This window comes from Paramormyrops kingsleyae, chromosome 23 (assembly GCF_048594095.1).
Source record: "Paramormyrops kingsleyae isolate MSU_618 chromosome 23, PKINGS_0.4, whole genome shotgun sequence".
In the NCBI taxonomy this organism is placed as follows: domain Eukaryota; kingdom Metazoa; phylum Chordata; class Actinopteri; order Osteoglossiformes; family Mormyridae; genus Paramormyrops; species Paramormyrops kingsleyae.
In genome coordinates, this window is record NC_132819.1 from 10,772,041 (window position 1) to 10,789,235 (window position 17,195).

A 17,195-nucleotide genomic window follows, 5' to 3' on the forward strand; every position below is an offset into this window, starting at 1 on the left:
AACACCCTAAAATGTTTCTTGTTTTACAGTGCTAACGACTACACAGCATACCTGAGAATATACTGTACGCATGCGTTCGTTCGAAACAGAACAAGGTATCTTGGGTTTTGTAGTCATAATTCCGTTCAAAAGTACTAAGCGTAATAGGTGTGTCTATTTTCATAAACTACAGGTACCGAACACCTTTCAGAAAAGGTAAATATAAACGAACAGGTTGGGAGAGCCATATGCCGAACTAAGGAAGGTCAGGTGTGGTATCGACCGAAACTATTCGCAGTAGGAGGGAGTTTGTAAGTCCGTATTCGAATAGGGTGAGTAACGTTATTTACTGACATTTCAGGGTGCGGTCGATATAAATGATCAATAAGTAAAAAGTACTACTCTTTAAAGTCTTTTATTGGTTACTTTCTAACAATGACCTGCTAATTATTTATCTGGTGGACTATCGTTGGCTGCTTGTAAATGGCTGTAGCACACGAATACGACAGCGAAAGAAAGGGATTTTGAAAGTTTAAAACACTTAGGCTTTGTACTGTTGTAATGTTAAACTGAATCTTAATCACACGTATGACCTTTTTTTTTTTACTGTTTAGTCTGTAAATGAACATCGATAATTAGAGGAAAATTCTTGCGATGTATGATGATATGCAAAGATGTATTATATTACAGGCTAAGTAGTTTAATTTCTGTACTGTACACGTCGTTCTAAGGTAGCTTGCTTCATTAGGCAATTCCTCAGCCATGTAAATCATTGAATAAACGGGCGATTTCCTCGTGTTGCGCTGTCATATCGGCTGTAGTGTCACCCCTTTGTAAACACACCTATCGGGCGCGGTTGATCATCCTCCTGTATAATAAACTATGCGGGTACGTAAGGTTATGCACACATCTTTGTAGATTCATTATAATGGACAGTCCCATAAATGTTTTTGGGTAATCCGACTGCTCCGCAGCACAACCACTGATACAGACCTACAAACGTTTCTACCAGGGCTGCCTTTAGAAAGGTCATAACAGGAAACTGCAGTGTGAGAGAAGTTATGTTGGTGTCCACAGTTGTGTTCGCGTTAACGATGTCGTAAAAATGGTGCAGTTTAGTGTGTAGTTTGTAAGACTGTGAATCAGTCTGAAACAGTGCCGGGGCTGAAGAGGTTGTCTCCAAAAGAAGGCTGCGACACACTGCAGACACAAATCTTCGGGAGTGTTTGGCTGTTGGCGTCACCCGCATTATGGTGTTTGGGATACGTAAGAGGTTATGTGAATGGAATTTACCTGGGGCCACGGAGATCCTGCACACATTCTAGCAGGTTCTGTAACTGGAATACAATTTGAAATAATTATGCTCACCCAGCTGAAGATTCTCAAACTTGTGTTTTTGCCCTTGCTTTAATCTATATTGTCTGAAATACCACGGTGTTCTGTCAGGATTGATTTGGGTGGAACACCTGAATACAGAAGAACTGATTTGGTTAACAGGCAGTGTCCAGCAGATTAGAGTGGAAATGCCATTTTAGATGGGAGTTTACAGAAATTTGTACTTAAAGTCTCAGAAACCAAAGGGAATTTGACCTACACTGTTATGTGTTGGAAAGCATAATTTAGCATAAATTTAATGAATGCCCAGAAAAGGTTAGCATCTATTCAGCTGCACAACCTGAAAATCCAGTTTTTATTATGGTGCTTTTATTGCATCTCTTGTACACCTTGTTCAGTGTGTAAATTTGAACCGATACTCAAAAGACGTGCCAATACAGACTTCATAGGGTGCCCGGCATATGTTCAGCATAAACACTGACCGCGAGCCCGTGTCATTGTAGCTACAGGCTGCAAACCTCCCGTACCATTATGGCTGTAGCATTACAGGTTAAATACAGTCTGTGTGGTATTTTGATTGTTCATGTCTGCTGCACTTCGATCTGCAAGTTGAGGCTTGTGCAGTTTGCCATGCCCCAATCAGATGGTAGTTTCCTTTCAAAAGCCTTTCTGTTCTTGTCAGCACAAGGAAGCCCCAAGCACCACAGCTAGGAAACAATGGAACGTGGGGTAGGAATTGTGCTGTTCCAGGTATTTCGATTTTAATTTGAAAGGCAGCTGGAACACATTTAGACTACCCATCTCACCCTAGCTACGCAGCCTCATGCCTGCCCCTACTCATGTATGTGCTCGTGTTCTGTGTTCTATGAGGCAGAATCCATCCTACCACTTAGAACATTCCTATCTGGAAAGATGGAATCAGAGCTTTTGCAGTTTAACTGCAAATTGTACTTCTGCTGTCTTGTTTCAGATGCACAAAGGGAATTTGTTTATTTTGTTGTCTCTTGTCTTTTGCTCCACATGAAAACTCAGCCGAGCCCAGTACAGTGATTTTTTTTGATTTTTTTTTTCCCCTTGGCTGCTGTGTGCCTCAAGTCTGCATCAGTCAGCGTCCTTACCTTTTCAGCACTCCTTCACAGGAAGAGAGAATGAGGAGGAAAAATCAAGAAAGTGTCTCCTGTGTTCAGGAATAAGTTTTTAGAAATGTATGATTTTTGGAGGGCGACATAACTCAGGTGATCTAAGGAAGCCGATCCAAACCCAGCCTGCTCATGTATTTTTCTGACGTGCTTCAGGGCAACATTCTCCCGGGAGCTGGACTGTCCATTGGCATTTAGTCTTTGTTCCTAATGTTTCTTTTTACTGCCCGTTACCTAGAATGCTTTTGGTAAATGGCTTGAAACATTCAAAATGCAGTAGTGCAGTGGGCCATGTAACTGAAGCATGAAACATATTGCTAAGCACACAAGTATCTGCATTGGTTATATTCCCTGGATGGGGAATGCATATGGTTTTGAGACCATTCTAACATAATCGCAGATACTTCTTTGTTAGGCTGATAACTCAGTATTTGATGGATATTTTTCAAACTTTGCTGACACTTTGAGTAACAAACTGGAACTAGCCAAATTTTGACTCTGCTTACACCAAAATTGAAGCACATAATGTGTGCTTTCACACTCCAGGAACTTTTTTCAGGGACCAGAACCTTCTACCGGAACCATGTACTTTTGTCATGTTCACATGGCAGGAAGTCGGCCTGATTGCAGTAACTCAGAGGCAGTATCAGAACTAGGTACTTTTTATTCAAACATGAACTACTGGAAGGGCGCTTACAGGAATACCTAGCTGATTGGTTGATGCTTACATCAATACCCAGTTGATTGGTTGACCACAAGCAATGGCACTAACTTGGAAGTTGTGGGGTAAAGAGACAGAAGTAGCAGAGCAAAAAAATTCAGTAGATGGAATTATTTGTACCTCAGTTACTCTTAATGGATAAATTAAATACATTTTTTGCTTGCGTCTCCATATTTCTGCATCAGAAAATTCAGATGATGACCAAAAACACTTTTGTCTAATTTTGCTGGTTCCAGCAATGAAACTTGCCAGAGCTTACTGGCAAAACGTTACATCATTTTTTTTATTCTGTGGAAAACGAAAGATCAATCCGCTGGCCAGATTATTAATGAATGATAAACATGTCGCAGGTTGTATTAATTAACTATAAATAAAAGGCTGCATGTTCTTATCACGATTGATCCCCCAATAGCTGGAAAAAAAAAAAAGTAACAAAATGACTTGTTCGTCCTCCGTTATTTTGGGGTGGCGGTGTAGTTTCATACGAAATGTGTGTGAAGTGTAACCTACAAACTTTTTGTATCTCTTATGCTTTATGCTTAGCATAAAGGTTTCGGTTCCTGTTGTGCAGCGTAAAAGCGACAAACAAAAGTTCCCAGTCAAGACAGTCCAGGATCTGGAACTTCAGTGTGAAAGTGGCCATTGATAACAAATTGCAGTTTTAACATTTGACCCCTTGGCACGATAACTAACTATCTGTAAGTATCTAAGTATAGTAAGTGTAACGAAGTACAAAGTATTTCACTGATCTTTGTCAAACTTTGCAGACACATTCTATGTGTGAGAAATTAGAATTGAAGTAATGCCGCTTAGTGGAAGCATAGAGTAAAAGCAGACAACATGTGACTTTGTGAATGTCAGTCAACAAGTATTTTATGGATCTGATTACTAACTTTGCAAAAACCTGATTTCATTCTGAGACAAATTGTCCCAAAAATTAAGCAGTAGTAAGTAAGGTAAGTAAGTAAAACTTTATTTATAAAGCACTTTTCATAGACAAAGGGCACTAATTTCTGTACAAGTCAAAAACAGTCAAAAAATTACAGTACATACAATACAAAGGGGTGGAACGGTGGTGCAGTGGTTAGCACTCTGGTACCAGGATTCAAATCTCTGCCAGGGTTCCATGTGTGTGCAGTTTGCATGTTCTCCCCATGTCATTGTGGGGTTTCCTCTGGGTACTCTGGTTTTCACCACAGTCCAAAAACATGTTGAGGCTAGTTCAAGTTACCAAATTGCCTGTAGGTGTGCATGTGTGAGTGAATGGCATGTGAGTGTGGCTCCCCATCCTGTCTTCAGGATAGGCAAATGGTTTCAGAAAATGTATGGATGGATAAACAATAACATGTATAATATGAGTTCAATTTAAAAAATATAACCAAAAGTTTGTTTAAATAAAAAAGGCTTTAAGACAACCATATATGTCGCAGGAAAAGAAGCAAAGGGCAGATGCAAAAGACACCAGGTATTATGAACACAGTAACTCCAAAAGTATTTAATGGATCTTTTTCAAACTTTGCAGAAACATTGGAAGAGTGAAGATCTTGTCCTGGTCATATTTTGAGAGAAATACCACCAAAATCGATGCAGCACCACTTAGCGGCAGCAAAAGGAACGTTGTCTCTTGACTACTGAACATAACTCTATTTGATATTGTTGCTCTATGTACTGTATCTGGTCTTTTATGGATCTTATTACCATATTGCAAAAACATTATATGAATGAAAATCTGCACCTGAGACAAATCACCCTAAACTGAAACAGCAGCTCTAGGTGGCAGAAGAGGATGGAAAATCAGGCTACAGAGGCTTGTGAACACAGTAAATGAAAGTATGGATCAGTTTCAAACTTCTCATGAATATTGTGAAGGTCAGTGGTTCTCAAATTGTGGGGCAAAAATTGATCTTCTGAAATTATAAAACAACGTAAATGATGTGAAATTGATTACACTGAGACGAGTCAAGTTCTTGGAGATTGTAGGGTAAGCTTGGGTGGTGTTATGGTAATAATTTTGATTTACTGTGGTATTTTTATTTGGTGAAATTATCATTGGCACACAACCCGCCCCTTGCACACTTGGCAAAATTTATCATGTGCCCCCCCATGCCAAGGTGCCAGAATAGCAATTGCCTTTGAAAATATTTTCTGAGTACCATATATTGTGGTATAGTGTCTGGACGGCATGAGACATTTGATACGTCCAAGAATAGTATTAGGGGTCTAGAGATAATGGTTGGCGGTGTGGAAGGAGTAGGGGTTAGATGGGAGTGATGGCGAGGTCTGGGGAGTGCATTGCTGTCCTGCCAACAGTACCTAGATTATGGAAAAACAGATATAACACAAAGGTATAGGCTTGCTAGCAAAATTATTCTTGGTTGCAGAATTGGTGGTGATCTGATAATCTGCCTAGTTTCTTGGGAAAGGCTAATGTTTTCTACTACACAGGAGCTGAATTAGTGTAGCTTAATGGAAGTATGACGTTTATGTAGCATTTGTAAGTGCTGAAATACTCAATGAGCCCATGTATATGCAGTGTTTCTCCTAGGTTTACAGCTCTGGGGGGGGGCAGACAGACACCGACAGGATTCATGGTGTTCATGTTTTTTTTAATGACAGTGCAGTCAATATAACAACTGAGCTAAACATCGGAACATTTCTTTTTATTACAATTATCCATAATGTGTGCCTCTTCAACACCCTGGGAGCGTTTAAAAGCCACAGATATTTTTGTCTGCTTTTCAGGTGGTTGACACTACATATTTTCCGACGCGCTCTCTATCCGCTGTTGGGAGTGTGCTCACCTGTGTGTGCGTGCACGTGTCTGTGTGCATCGGGGCGGAACTCTGCCGTGCGCAATATAGCAGAGGAGAATCGTAAACCCACAACCGCATACAGACAAAAATGACAAGCTGTTGTGTAAATAAGACAAATAACATAAGGCTATTTAGTTTGTTTAATAAAAGGACAACGTATAGACCTGTTCTATAGGAAAGGTAACCTTAAATGAGTTCTGTTGTGATCTGGCGCTATATAGAAAATAAAATTATCTTGACCTTCAAGGGGGGGCGGGGGGTGCCGTTGGGGGGGCAGGTCGCCCCCCTAATATAATGGTAGGGGAAACACTGTGTATGTATGTGCCTTTTACCACGTTCTATTTACTGAAGGTGGGATACAACTAATGGTGAGGTTGAATAAATTTCATAGTACAAACAAGGTATTACAGCTTAGGTTTATTCAGTTCAATTCTATTTTATTTGTATAGCACATTTTCACAACATACATTGTTTCAAAGTGCTTTACGTTATCCCTGCCCAAAGCCCCCAGAGAGCAAGCCAGAGGCAACAGTGGCAAGGAAAAACTCCCCAGAAGGAAGAAGCCTTGGGAGGAACCAGAATCAAAGGGGGAGCCCATCCTCCAGGGGCCGGAAGAGGAAGTCAGATGAACAAAGTTCAGATTTATAAATGTAAATGCAGGATCACTGGCAGCAGGGCAGGCATCTGGGTTTCCTGCCAGTACTCCAGTTTCCCACCTCAGCCTAAAGACATGCAGTGAGGCGAAGTGGCATCTCTAGATGACCAAAAATTAGGGGCAGTGCTGTCTGATGGATCCCTGTTTTTTGGTGCTTGTGTTGGTGAAGGTGTGCATGTCTTTGCCTGTGAAGGCAGTCATTCCTGATGATGGCAGCTTGCACTTTGTCCTGGAGACATCAGACGTAGTACAAGATTGACAGCCAGTGTCAGAATATTACTGTCTTTCATGTGGTTTGTCTCGCGAAATACATTATACAAAATGAAAAGACAAATCAAGACGAAGAACAAAAAAATAATTCTTTTAAGAAAAACTGCATTTTTTTTGTGTTTTCCAGGACCTGCAGAACATTGACACTGCGATGGAAAGTCAAGGTAGGAGAACATCTGGCCTTTGGTGCTGGAAGGTGACACTGTCACTGAGCAGTGAGGACTGCATGGTTTTGTTAAGGCAGGGATTGGCAATCTTACCCGCAAAGTGTATGTGTAACCTTTAGGTCAGCTGTTCAAACCCAGATGTGAGGACTCTTCAGCCAATCAGTCCTCTAATTAGGGAGATGCAGCGAAAACCTGCATACACACCGGCCCTTTGCGGATAAGATTGCCCATCCCTGTGTTAAGGGAATGAAATGCTTGGAGTAAATGATCAGGTGGCTAGGTGTCACCCATGTTGAGAATGATGTAAGTATGTAAGGAAAATGTATTTATAGAGCACATTTCAAGATGACAAACATACACCAAAGTGTTTTACAAAGCACAGAGTACATGCAAATACAGAAGATCAGAGTTAAAGAGCAACAGGAATAAATTGATACAAAATGAACTGAAGTAGAAAATAAAATAAAACAACCAACTATCCCATAGATTGTTCCACAGTCTTGGGGCTGCAACTCCCCCAACTTACTCTCTGTAGGTGAGCGCAAACTGGCCGGCGAAGCACAGCCACCTGTTGGGCACCTGGGAAGCTGGTGGTTAAGGGCCTTGCTCAAGGACCCACAGAAGTGCCGAGGCTGGGCTTGAACCTGCAACCTGATCACAAACACAGAGGCTTAGCCCACTGAGCCACACTCTGCCCCTAAATCTGTAGCGTTAAATCACAAAGTAAAACTGAATTCTATAGTGAACAGGCAGCCAGTGAAGAGAAACTAGAATTGGAGTGATGTGATCCATTTTTTTAGTGCTGGTAAGAAGTCGAGCTGCAACATTTTGAGCAAGCTGTAAGTGTGACAATGAGAGCTGTTTAATACCTAGATAGATTGAATTACAGTAATCAAGTTGAGATTAAATAAAATCATGGATAATTCTCTCTAATGGATGCAGTGGAATTAAGTGTTTAATTCTGGAAATGGCTTTTAAGTGGAAAAAGCAGCATCTTATCACAGAATTAACTTGTTTGTGAAATTTGTGGTCTGAGTCAGAAATCACTCCTAAGTTCCTGACATGTGGCCAATGGAATTGGTGAGACCTAAAACATGGTTGAGGGACCAAAAATGATCAACTCTGATTTGCTTTCTTTTATTTGAAGAAAGTTTTCTGCCATCCACATTTTAATATCTTCCAGACAGTTGAGTAAACTTTTTAAGGTGCCCAAGTCATTAGACTTTAAGGGAACATAGAACTGTGTATCATCTGCATATCAGTGAAATGAGATGTTATATTTTCAAATAATGTTCCCTAAAGGGAAAATCTGTATAGAGAAGAGCACGGGTTCCAAGACGGAATCCTGTGGAACCCCACAGGAAATGGCTGCAGGGCTGGAACAGCAACTGCCAATATTTGCATTAAATGTTCTGTCTGCCAATTATGAAATTAACCAGTTAAGAGCAGTGCCCTTGATGCCTTATGCTGTGTCAAAAGCCACACTTTGGTCTAATAGCAATAAGAGTACACAATTACTGCAGCCTACCACTGAAAGTATAGCATTGGACACCTTCAAGAGGCCAGCTTCTGTGCAACGTACACCCAGTACGTACATCAAGCTGCTTAAGGACAGCCTTACAATCAACGCTGGCTGGTGGATTCAAAGCAGACTGAGTGATACCTGCTCTTATTGAGTTAACTTTTCTTGCAAGGAAAAGTACTGTCTGACCTGGCTCCTTGTCTCCTCTTCCCCGTTTGGCCAGTAGGTGTCACTGGCCATCCTGTCTTCCTCCGTCTTTGAATTCCTTAGCCCTAGTGTGTTTACTGCAGCTCCTTGACCACCGCACAACTCAGTAGGTTACTGGTCATGGTTTCAAGTCTTACTTGGGACCTGCCTCATCTTTTTAATTGTATTTATTGCATTTTGTTCCCCCATGTTTATTTTCTGTCTTGGTTTTCTTGTCCTAAGTTTGCCCTGCTTTTGTTCTGTTCTGGTTCTGCTTTTCTTATCCCCATTTTGTATCCCCTGTGTGTGGTTTGTTTCCTAGTTTTTGTGTTTCCTGTTTCCTAATTTCCTTCGCTAATTATTTCTGATTCCATCTGATGCTCGTTGTCCTGTGCTTTCATTGATTGGTTAATTGGTTATTATTCTCACCTGTTATGCATTATGTCTTCTTAGCTTTGTGTGTAGTTAAGTGCCTGGTCCTGCTTTGTTCTCTAGTCATTCACTGTTCATATTACTGTGTGTTGGAAGTTCTGTTCCCTTGCCCGTTCTCTGCCCTTTGGGTTTTTGTTGGTCGGTTGTCTTCCCTTTTGTCTCGGAGCCATAAGTGGATTGTCACCTTCTTTACACCTGTACCATGCCCCCCCCCCCCCCCCCCGCTGTAACACTTGGTAGTGTAATTGAACCAGCTTTGGCTTAGTCAGCCCTGGCTGGGAAATGTTTGACAGTACGAGTGCTGATACTGCAGCGTTTTGCCCTTGTCTGTCTGATGTGTAAAGGTCACTCCCAGTGAGAACGGCCACGTAAGAAATGAGTGATTTCATGGAGTCTGAGAGCTTACACAGACTGCAGCTGATCCACTGTAGTGTTTCCCGCTGTCACAGGCTGATATTCACTGCCTCCATTATTCAAAACTGAGGGAGTAGTTGTGTAGAAGTGAGAACACCTGCTGAATGAGTCCATAATTTAACAGGTTTCACATCTGAATGATCTGGTGGATCTGGATCTGGTGGACATTAAGAAATTGACATCCTGTAACTCACAGTTCAATGAGTTGTGTGGATTTTTCTGTGTCATGTTGTGGAGTCTTTCCATTTCCGGAAGTTATTTGCCCCATAGTGCCAAAAATCTAGATTTATCACCCGTCACACTTTACGCCGAAGACATTCCTGCTGGAGCTAGTCACTGCAGCGACTCACGTTCATGTTATCACGTTTGGATTAGTGACACTCCGTTGCACCACAGAAATGTAGTAAGAGGGATATGGGAAAATGTGGATGTCCCTGTAAATGTCGGCCTGGCGATGCTCACTGTCCTGTTGTGTCGATCAGTACTTCTCCCTACGTAAGGCGTCCACCCCCAGGCTTCCTCCCTGAGACGCGTCTGGCACCTTGTTGGTAGGTGATGCACAGCTTAGCTGTGGCTCACAGACTAGTCTGGAGCGGGCTGTGGTCAGACTGGGGTAATCAGAGCTGCTGTGTTGCGTCCACTTACTGCGCTTTTCCATCGCAACAAGTACAGTACTTTTGGTACTTTCGCTTTTCCATTGACTTCTGGTACCAGCACTGAAAGTGCCAAACCAGCTGGGGTACTTCTTTGGTACTTTGGGGTGGGACTTGGAAGGCTTTAATGTCGATTGGTTATGCGAATAGCCTGCCACTGAAACACAATATAAACGTTGCCTTGAAAACAGTTGCAAAAAAATTATGATAAATGAAGTAAAAAAAAAAAAAAAAATGCAATTTGGTTGTAAAAACATTTACATCTAGATGGCATGACAAGCCATTTAAGTATTTTGTTGATGTGATTTTTGTTATAAATATGGCGATGTGATTTTGTTGTAATGAATATTGGGGTATTTATAAAACAAAAAAGAAGTTCATAAATTTCTGTGATTTAAACCGCAACAACAAGGAGAGCACATGCAGCACTCGTGCAAAAACCGCGGAGGGAGACTTTGATTTTTAAACATATAAGAAAATATGTGATGTTGGTATTAATATTGTACATCATCCAGCCCTGTAATACAGTTGTGGTCAGAAATTTACATGAATGTCATATCAATCCAAAATAAATTCAAACTCGTGCAACCAATTAAACATAAAAAAAAAAAAAATAATAATTGAAGATGTATGTTGTGTAATCATTCCACCCTGGGAAAAGAACGGTTCAAATAAATCATTAAAAGCCCAAAATTAATGACCATCCAGGAGTACTGTATTTTCAGTACTTTCTCGAAGTACCAAAAGTTCGGTACCTGGTGTGGCAGAAAAAGGCCCTAATAACAAGGCCCTTATTCGTTGGCCAGTTCCATTGCATTTGCCTTGTCTTCATATCAGTAGATTTCTATCTATTAGAGAAAACAGGCCTTCCCATTTCACTTCTGCCAACTGACTGTTGCTCAGCTCTACATTCCAGAAATTCTGATCTCTGCTAAGACTTTTGCCCTCTGAGACTCTTTTTCACCTCCAGGGAATTGGATTGCTAAACATTCTACTGGGGATGTAGTCTGTCTTCCTTCCAGTCTGTCAGCTCTATTTGCATTGCTATTAATGAACACACAGTCATTCATATTCCTTTGACTGTCCCCCGTTGGCCCAGTGGATTGTGGGTAGGTCTTGGGCTTCCCATGTGTAGCAGAGGAGACTGTGGCTCTGCCTCAGCCGAAAGATGTGATGTAAATGGTAAACAACACACCATAGTGCCACCTGTGTGGGGAAAGGAGCAGTGAAGCTCTCCCTGATGGTTGTGAGCCCAGACCACACATCCACCTGGCGCCAGCGCCATGGTGACTCTGAATAATAATGCTGTGAGAGAGACAGCTGGCTGCCTTCTCACTTTATATGGCTTTTTTTTTTTTTTTATTCTCGCTGTTGTTTTTTCTGTTTCTCCGTTTCACAAGAAAAATATAAGCAGTTGCATGTGTTTGCAACTCGGATCTGTTACCTCACACAGTTGAAAAACTGGTTGACAGGAGAATGCATTGTTTTTCTGTTTTTTTTTTTTTTTTAATGTCACTACTTCCTAGTCAGGCAGATTGAAACACCCACACAAACAGAGGACGGGGACTTAGTGTTCATTAGGCCACACCTACGTGGCGCTGGACCAATTATGCACTTTTGTCAGTGGGCGGGGCCTCACTGAGTGATCCTGAATAGACCTCTTCTGCCCTCACTTGCTTTACTTACAATACTCAATCCCTTCCTTCTCAGCTTTGTTCTCAGGGCAGCTGTAGACAGAAATGCTGTAACTTGGCATATTGGTACATGGTGTTGTGGGTCTGTAGTCCGGTGTGTGCGTGTGTGTGCAGGTATGTGTGTGTGAGCGAGAGAGGATTGAAGCGAGTGTCAGGTGAGGGCGGGGGAAAGAGAGCCATGGGTGTTGGCACTCAGCAGTCAGGTCTTAGGTTACAGTAGCGCTCGAGGCGAAGGGCGGGTGGCTTCGTTTTACTCCTGTGCCTGCAACCCGCTCGGTGTCCCCTGGGGCAGCCGGTCGGCGGCGGGCCTGCTAGCATGGGACAGGCTAATACCCTCCAAGAAACCGCTCGACCGGGCAGAGCTGCTACCGTTAGCGGCGTTGGTACCGAGAGCAGCCGGAGCGCTAGCATAGGAAACTCTTGGGCCGGCAGGGACAGAGGCGCTGGCCCTGGGAGCGTAGCCTCTGATATGGACAGGAATGCCGCTGGAGGACCTGCTGCCGGTGACGGGGACGGCGGGTCTCACTCGGAATGTGTCACTGCTAGCGGCGATAAGCGTGCTAGCGTGGGGCCGCTTGCTACTACAGAGGCTACTGGAAGGTACAGCTACGCAAGCGTGTGGGAGGAGGACTCTGGGCAGGGCGGCATGGCTGGGGAGCCTGAAGACCAGGCAGAGAGCAGTGGTGAGTGCCTGTGGGTTTCTATTAATGGGACTAAATGTCTTCACAATGTGGTCAAACCTATTACTTTTTAGTTTGTAGGGACATTTTTCTGGTTCCCCCAGGTGAATTTAATAAAAATATGTGACTGCAATCAAAAAATGAAAAATGCCGAAAGCCTTGTATTTTGTTTGGTTACTTATGGCTAAGATTAGGACTGGGTAGGGGTTAAGGTTGACATTGTTGGGATTAGGACTATGCCCATAGAAATGAATGGAATAGTCCCCACAAATGTACGTGTGTGTGTGTGTGTGTGTGTGTGTGTGTGTGTGTGTGTATATGTGTGTGTGTGCGTGCTGCCGTGGGTGTGTACTTAGGTATGCGAAGAGAAGGTTCTTCAGACAAGCATGGGCTAAGTACAAAAACCTGTTTTGTTGACAGCTGGAAGTGAATTGTGTGCCTGGAAGTTCTGCTTCCCTGCCCCGTGCCCCTGTTTAATACCGTCCTCCCCTGTACGTCCAACACAGAGTGAGGGCAGAGCAGCCTGGCTTTGTTTGCTTATCCAGTACAATATGGATCATAGGCTGGGGTGTTGACTGTTCTGCAGTAATGTAGTTTGAACAAATAACTAACCTCACAGCATACCTGGCAAATATTGCCAGATTAAAGGCAATAATCAATCCAAATGAAATGAACTGCACAGACACCAGCTAGAATAAGTATTCTCTAAATCCTTACCTTAACCAAAATGCACTGGACTTGTGTGGCACTTTCTTAATACTGTTATTTCACTTTTGCTTGTGTCTGAAAAACTCGGCGGTGAGGTTGCACATTTGTAAGAGTTGTCAGGCAGAATATTTGTCTGTGTCAAATCAATCACAGGATGTGACATCCTGGTTAGCAGCAGTTGTGATGCTTCCTAGTGTGAGGTCGGCTCATAGCCTTCATAGCCTTAGCGGTGCCATGTGTAATACCCCAACCCCTCTGCTCCCCACAGCGCCGCCCTGGCTGCCATCCGTGTGTACGTTACCACACACAGCCTTTGGTACCACCTTCACACACACATGCCCGTGGCTCTAAGCATTCTCCCTGTTATGTGCATCAGTCAGGAGGGCTGTCTCATTTGACGGTTTCCGTGTGTATCCATTTAGTACACGCCTAAAAATAATTCAGGCCTAATAACAAACCATCGTAGCTGGTGTATAGGCTCTGGACCCCCCGTGACCCAGAAGGATGAGCGGTTTGGAAAATGGATGGATGGATGTAGCTGGTGTGGTCCACAAGAAAGTCGCCTGCTGATGTTTAAATGCTCTAAGGAATTAATGTTGTACTCTTGCGAGGAAGTTACTTATCTAGTTTAGAATTGTAGTGCCAAGGTATATTAAAAATTTAATAAAATTGAATAAAACTACTTAAAAGTAGTTTATTTGTTGCAGACCAATGACAAGCAATACTGGAACGCATAGCCTGACATTGGCCCCTTCAGAGAGAAGTGTAATAAGGAGTATTAGGGTTTGCAGAATTTCAGCACAGTCAGTACGACGTTTTATATTATGCAGTCCTCCCACAAAAAGGATACAAAAACTGCAGGACTTGATCCCATGTATTTTGTGTCTGCACAGTCCAAAATCCAGCTATGTCAGCATATGTATGGGCTCTGTTTTCATCTGGGAAGTGCCCCTCGTGACCAGCTGCCTTTTGCTCCTGGAGGTGATGTTACACTTATATAATTCCTTGGTAAGACCCCACCTAGAATACTGTGTGCAGGTTTGGTCACCATACCTCAAGAAGGACATTGCTGCCTTAGAAAAGGTGCAACGAAGAGCTACGAGAATGATTCCTGGTCTTAGAGGAATGTCTTATGAGGAGAGGTTAGCGGAACTGAATCTGTTCAGCCTTGAGCAAAGGAGACTAAGGGGGGATATGATTCAGGTCTATAAGATTCTAACGGGTCTGGATGCTGTTCAGCCAAATGACTATTTCAATATTAGTCTAAATACTAGAACTCGTGGCCATAAGTGGAAATTAGCGGGAGAACATTTTAAAACAAATTTGAGGAAGCACTTCTTTACACAGTGTGTAGTTAGATTATGGAATAGTCTTCCTGCTAGTGTAGCGGAAGCTAAAACCCTGGGTTCCTTTAAATCAGAGCTAGATAAGATTTTAACAACTCTGAGCTATTAGTTAAGTTCTCCCCAAATGAGCTCGATGGGCCGAATGGCCTCCTCTCGTTTGTTAAATTTCTTATGTTCTTATGTTCTTATGTTCTGGAATGTTTTTGGCCAACCTGTTTACCCCACTGGAATGACAGACTTGCCCTGTCTTGTACTTTCCTAGATATTGACATTCCCTCATGTCCCAACTTTTATTGTTGACTTTAACAGCAGCGGCTGGGATAACATGCTCTGAAAACCCTAAAGTGTCAGCCAGTGATTCATTAAGATGCTACGATATCAAATAAGTTGACACGTAACAGCAATAGTAGGTGCCCCCCCTCTAGAGATACAAGTGCAAACCACAAAATGTAAAAATAATAATAATATTAATAATAATAAAGAATAAGTTTACAGAATGGATCCGATTTCTCAAAATTTCCCTTGGCCTCTTCATTGGCTCCTGCAGGCATCTAGCAGCTTATGGGTGACATGTTGGTGACTTTCCCCTGTAAAGTTTGTCTTAAATATATTTATCTACTCTAGATGCTTTGAGACGGCTCGCCACACATTTGTAGATCATAATTTTATCCGGCCCGTTGATCACCACCGAGACTAAAAAACTGTCGTGTAGTTCCTCTGATTCTAATCAGCACCAACAGCCCTTCCCCTCCCCCCTATTGGCAAGTATAAACATCTATCCATTATATTCCTATTTTTTATTTCCTGCTTTCACGTTTTGCTTTCTGCGTGTGTGTGTGTGCGCGCGCATGATATTATTTGTCCAAATATTTTTCAATAAAATAATTGCGTATTATTTTTTAGATGCCACCCAGGCCTAATGTTCACATTACATAGTTTCAGATTTTGTTTCCTCTAGATATACGCCTACACAGACCCATAATTCCTTGCAGTGATGCGATGCTCCCAATCCTGCTCTGTGTCTGGTGAACAAAGGTGACTAATACATTAACAAAGACTTTTTGTTAACACCTGGTTTGGTTCAGCATTACAACACTCGGTCCTGCCCCAAGAAGAGGTGTGTCTCTCTGTCTATGTGTGTACATGTGATGCATTTGCATAGTCATACACACACATATACATAAACATATTAGTACAGTGGTACCTCAGTTCTCAAACTCATAAGAACTTGTATTTCTTAAAAGTTGAACCAACCAATTAAAAAAAAAAAAAAAAAAAGACCTAGGACTCAATCTGAATCTCAGAAGTTGAATCATGAACGCCGACCTAAGATAACTTATACGCGCAGGGAAATGAGTCACGCTGCACGTCTCTCAGTGGAAACAAAGGGTAACGCTTCAGTCTCAGCCTTGCATTCGCTGTGATGTTTTGTGCATGTTTACACTAGCTGAATACATATATTTAGACAGTAAAAATACATTTAGACAACGATAGACAGTAACAGTAATTATTATATAATAAAATACATTTTAAAATAAAGATTTCTTATTAATTATTTTTATATCATTAATAATAAACCATTCATACATTTAATTATAATAATATTGTCGTGCTGAGCGGGGACGGAACGGAGACAAAGGCGCAGACGTCAGGGTATCGGGGAATACGGGGTTTAATTACAGGTAAGGCAGGCAAAACGCAGACGGACAATATAATGACCGGACTGGGGAAACAAACTGAAACGCGGACGAAATTCAGAGGACTAATGACAACAACCAGAAACAGCTGATCACACGGGGATTCCACATGGGGTTAACGAGGGGATGTGGCACACGGAAGGAGCGGACGATCGGGGCAGGACACATTGTTTTTTTTTTGTTTTTTTTACTTTACACATTGTTTGGATACATTTATTTTCTTACTTTACAAATTACTGTTTTGATAAATGTGCTTAGATGTGTTTAGTATAGTATATGCTCTTCTTGTTTTATCCTGTTCATTTTGTGTTTAAATGCTAAAAAAAACATATTTAGGTGTAATTTTTTGGGGCCAGGAACCAATTAATTGGTTTTCCATTATTTCTTATGGGGAAAATTCGATCAGAACTTGAACTTTTTAGGATTCTATCCTGGGTTCTGAACGGATTAAGTTCGAGTTCTGGGGTACCACTGTATATTACATAGCATCTATTAATAATGCAGCAAAAGAAATATTGCTTATTCACAACCACAGAAACCTTTTTTTTTGAACGCTGATTAATCAGTAGAACTCCGTATTCAAGTTTTGGAGAAACACAAATTTTCTTCGGTGCAGTGGTTCCCCCATATCCATGGGTGATGTGTTCCAAGACCTACTGCATATAATAGCGATTCATCTGTGGATCCCATATATAATGTGATCTTCATGCACATACATATAGTTTAATTGATAAATTCCATGCAGTAATATGTTACTGACAGGGGAGTAGCTAGACCTCCCGGG

At 41.9% G+C, this 17,195-nt stretch overlaps 1 protein-coding gene across 4 annotated transcripts in view; it reads left to right on the forward strand.

Moving 5' to 3' along the window:
• Positions 1–212: 212 nt before the first annotated feature.
• LOC111839740 (phosphatase and actin regulator 4B-like) overlaps positions 213–17,195 on the forward strand; it is a 32,386-nt gene continuing 15,403 nt past the window's right edge. The window contains exons 1-2 of one of the 4 annotated variants that reach the window (XM_072705362.1): positions 213–311; positions 7,040–7,076. In XM_072705362.1, coding sequence (XP_072561463.1) covers positions 7,064–7,076 — 13 coding nt within the window. In that variant the 5' untranslated portion in view covers positions 213–311; positions 7,040–7,063. Of the gene's footprint in view, positions 312–7,039; positions 7,077–11,942; positions 12,664–17,195 lie in introns of those variants that run through there. The other 3 variants (XM_072705361.1, XM_072705360.1, XM_072705359.1) reach the window with 3 other exon arrangements.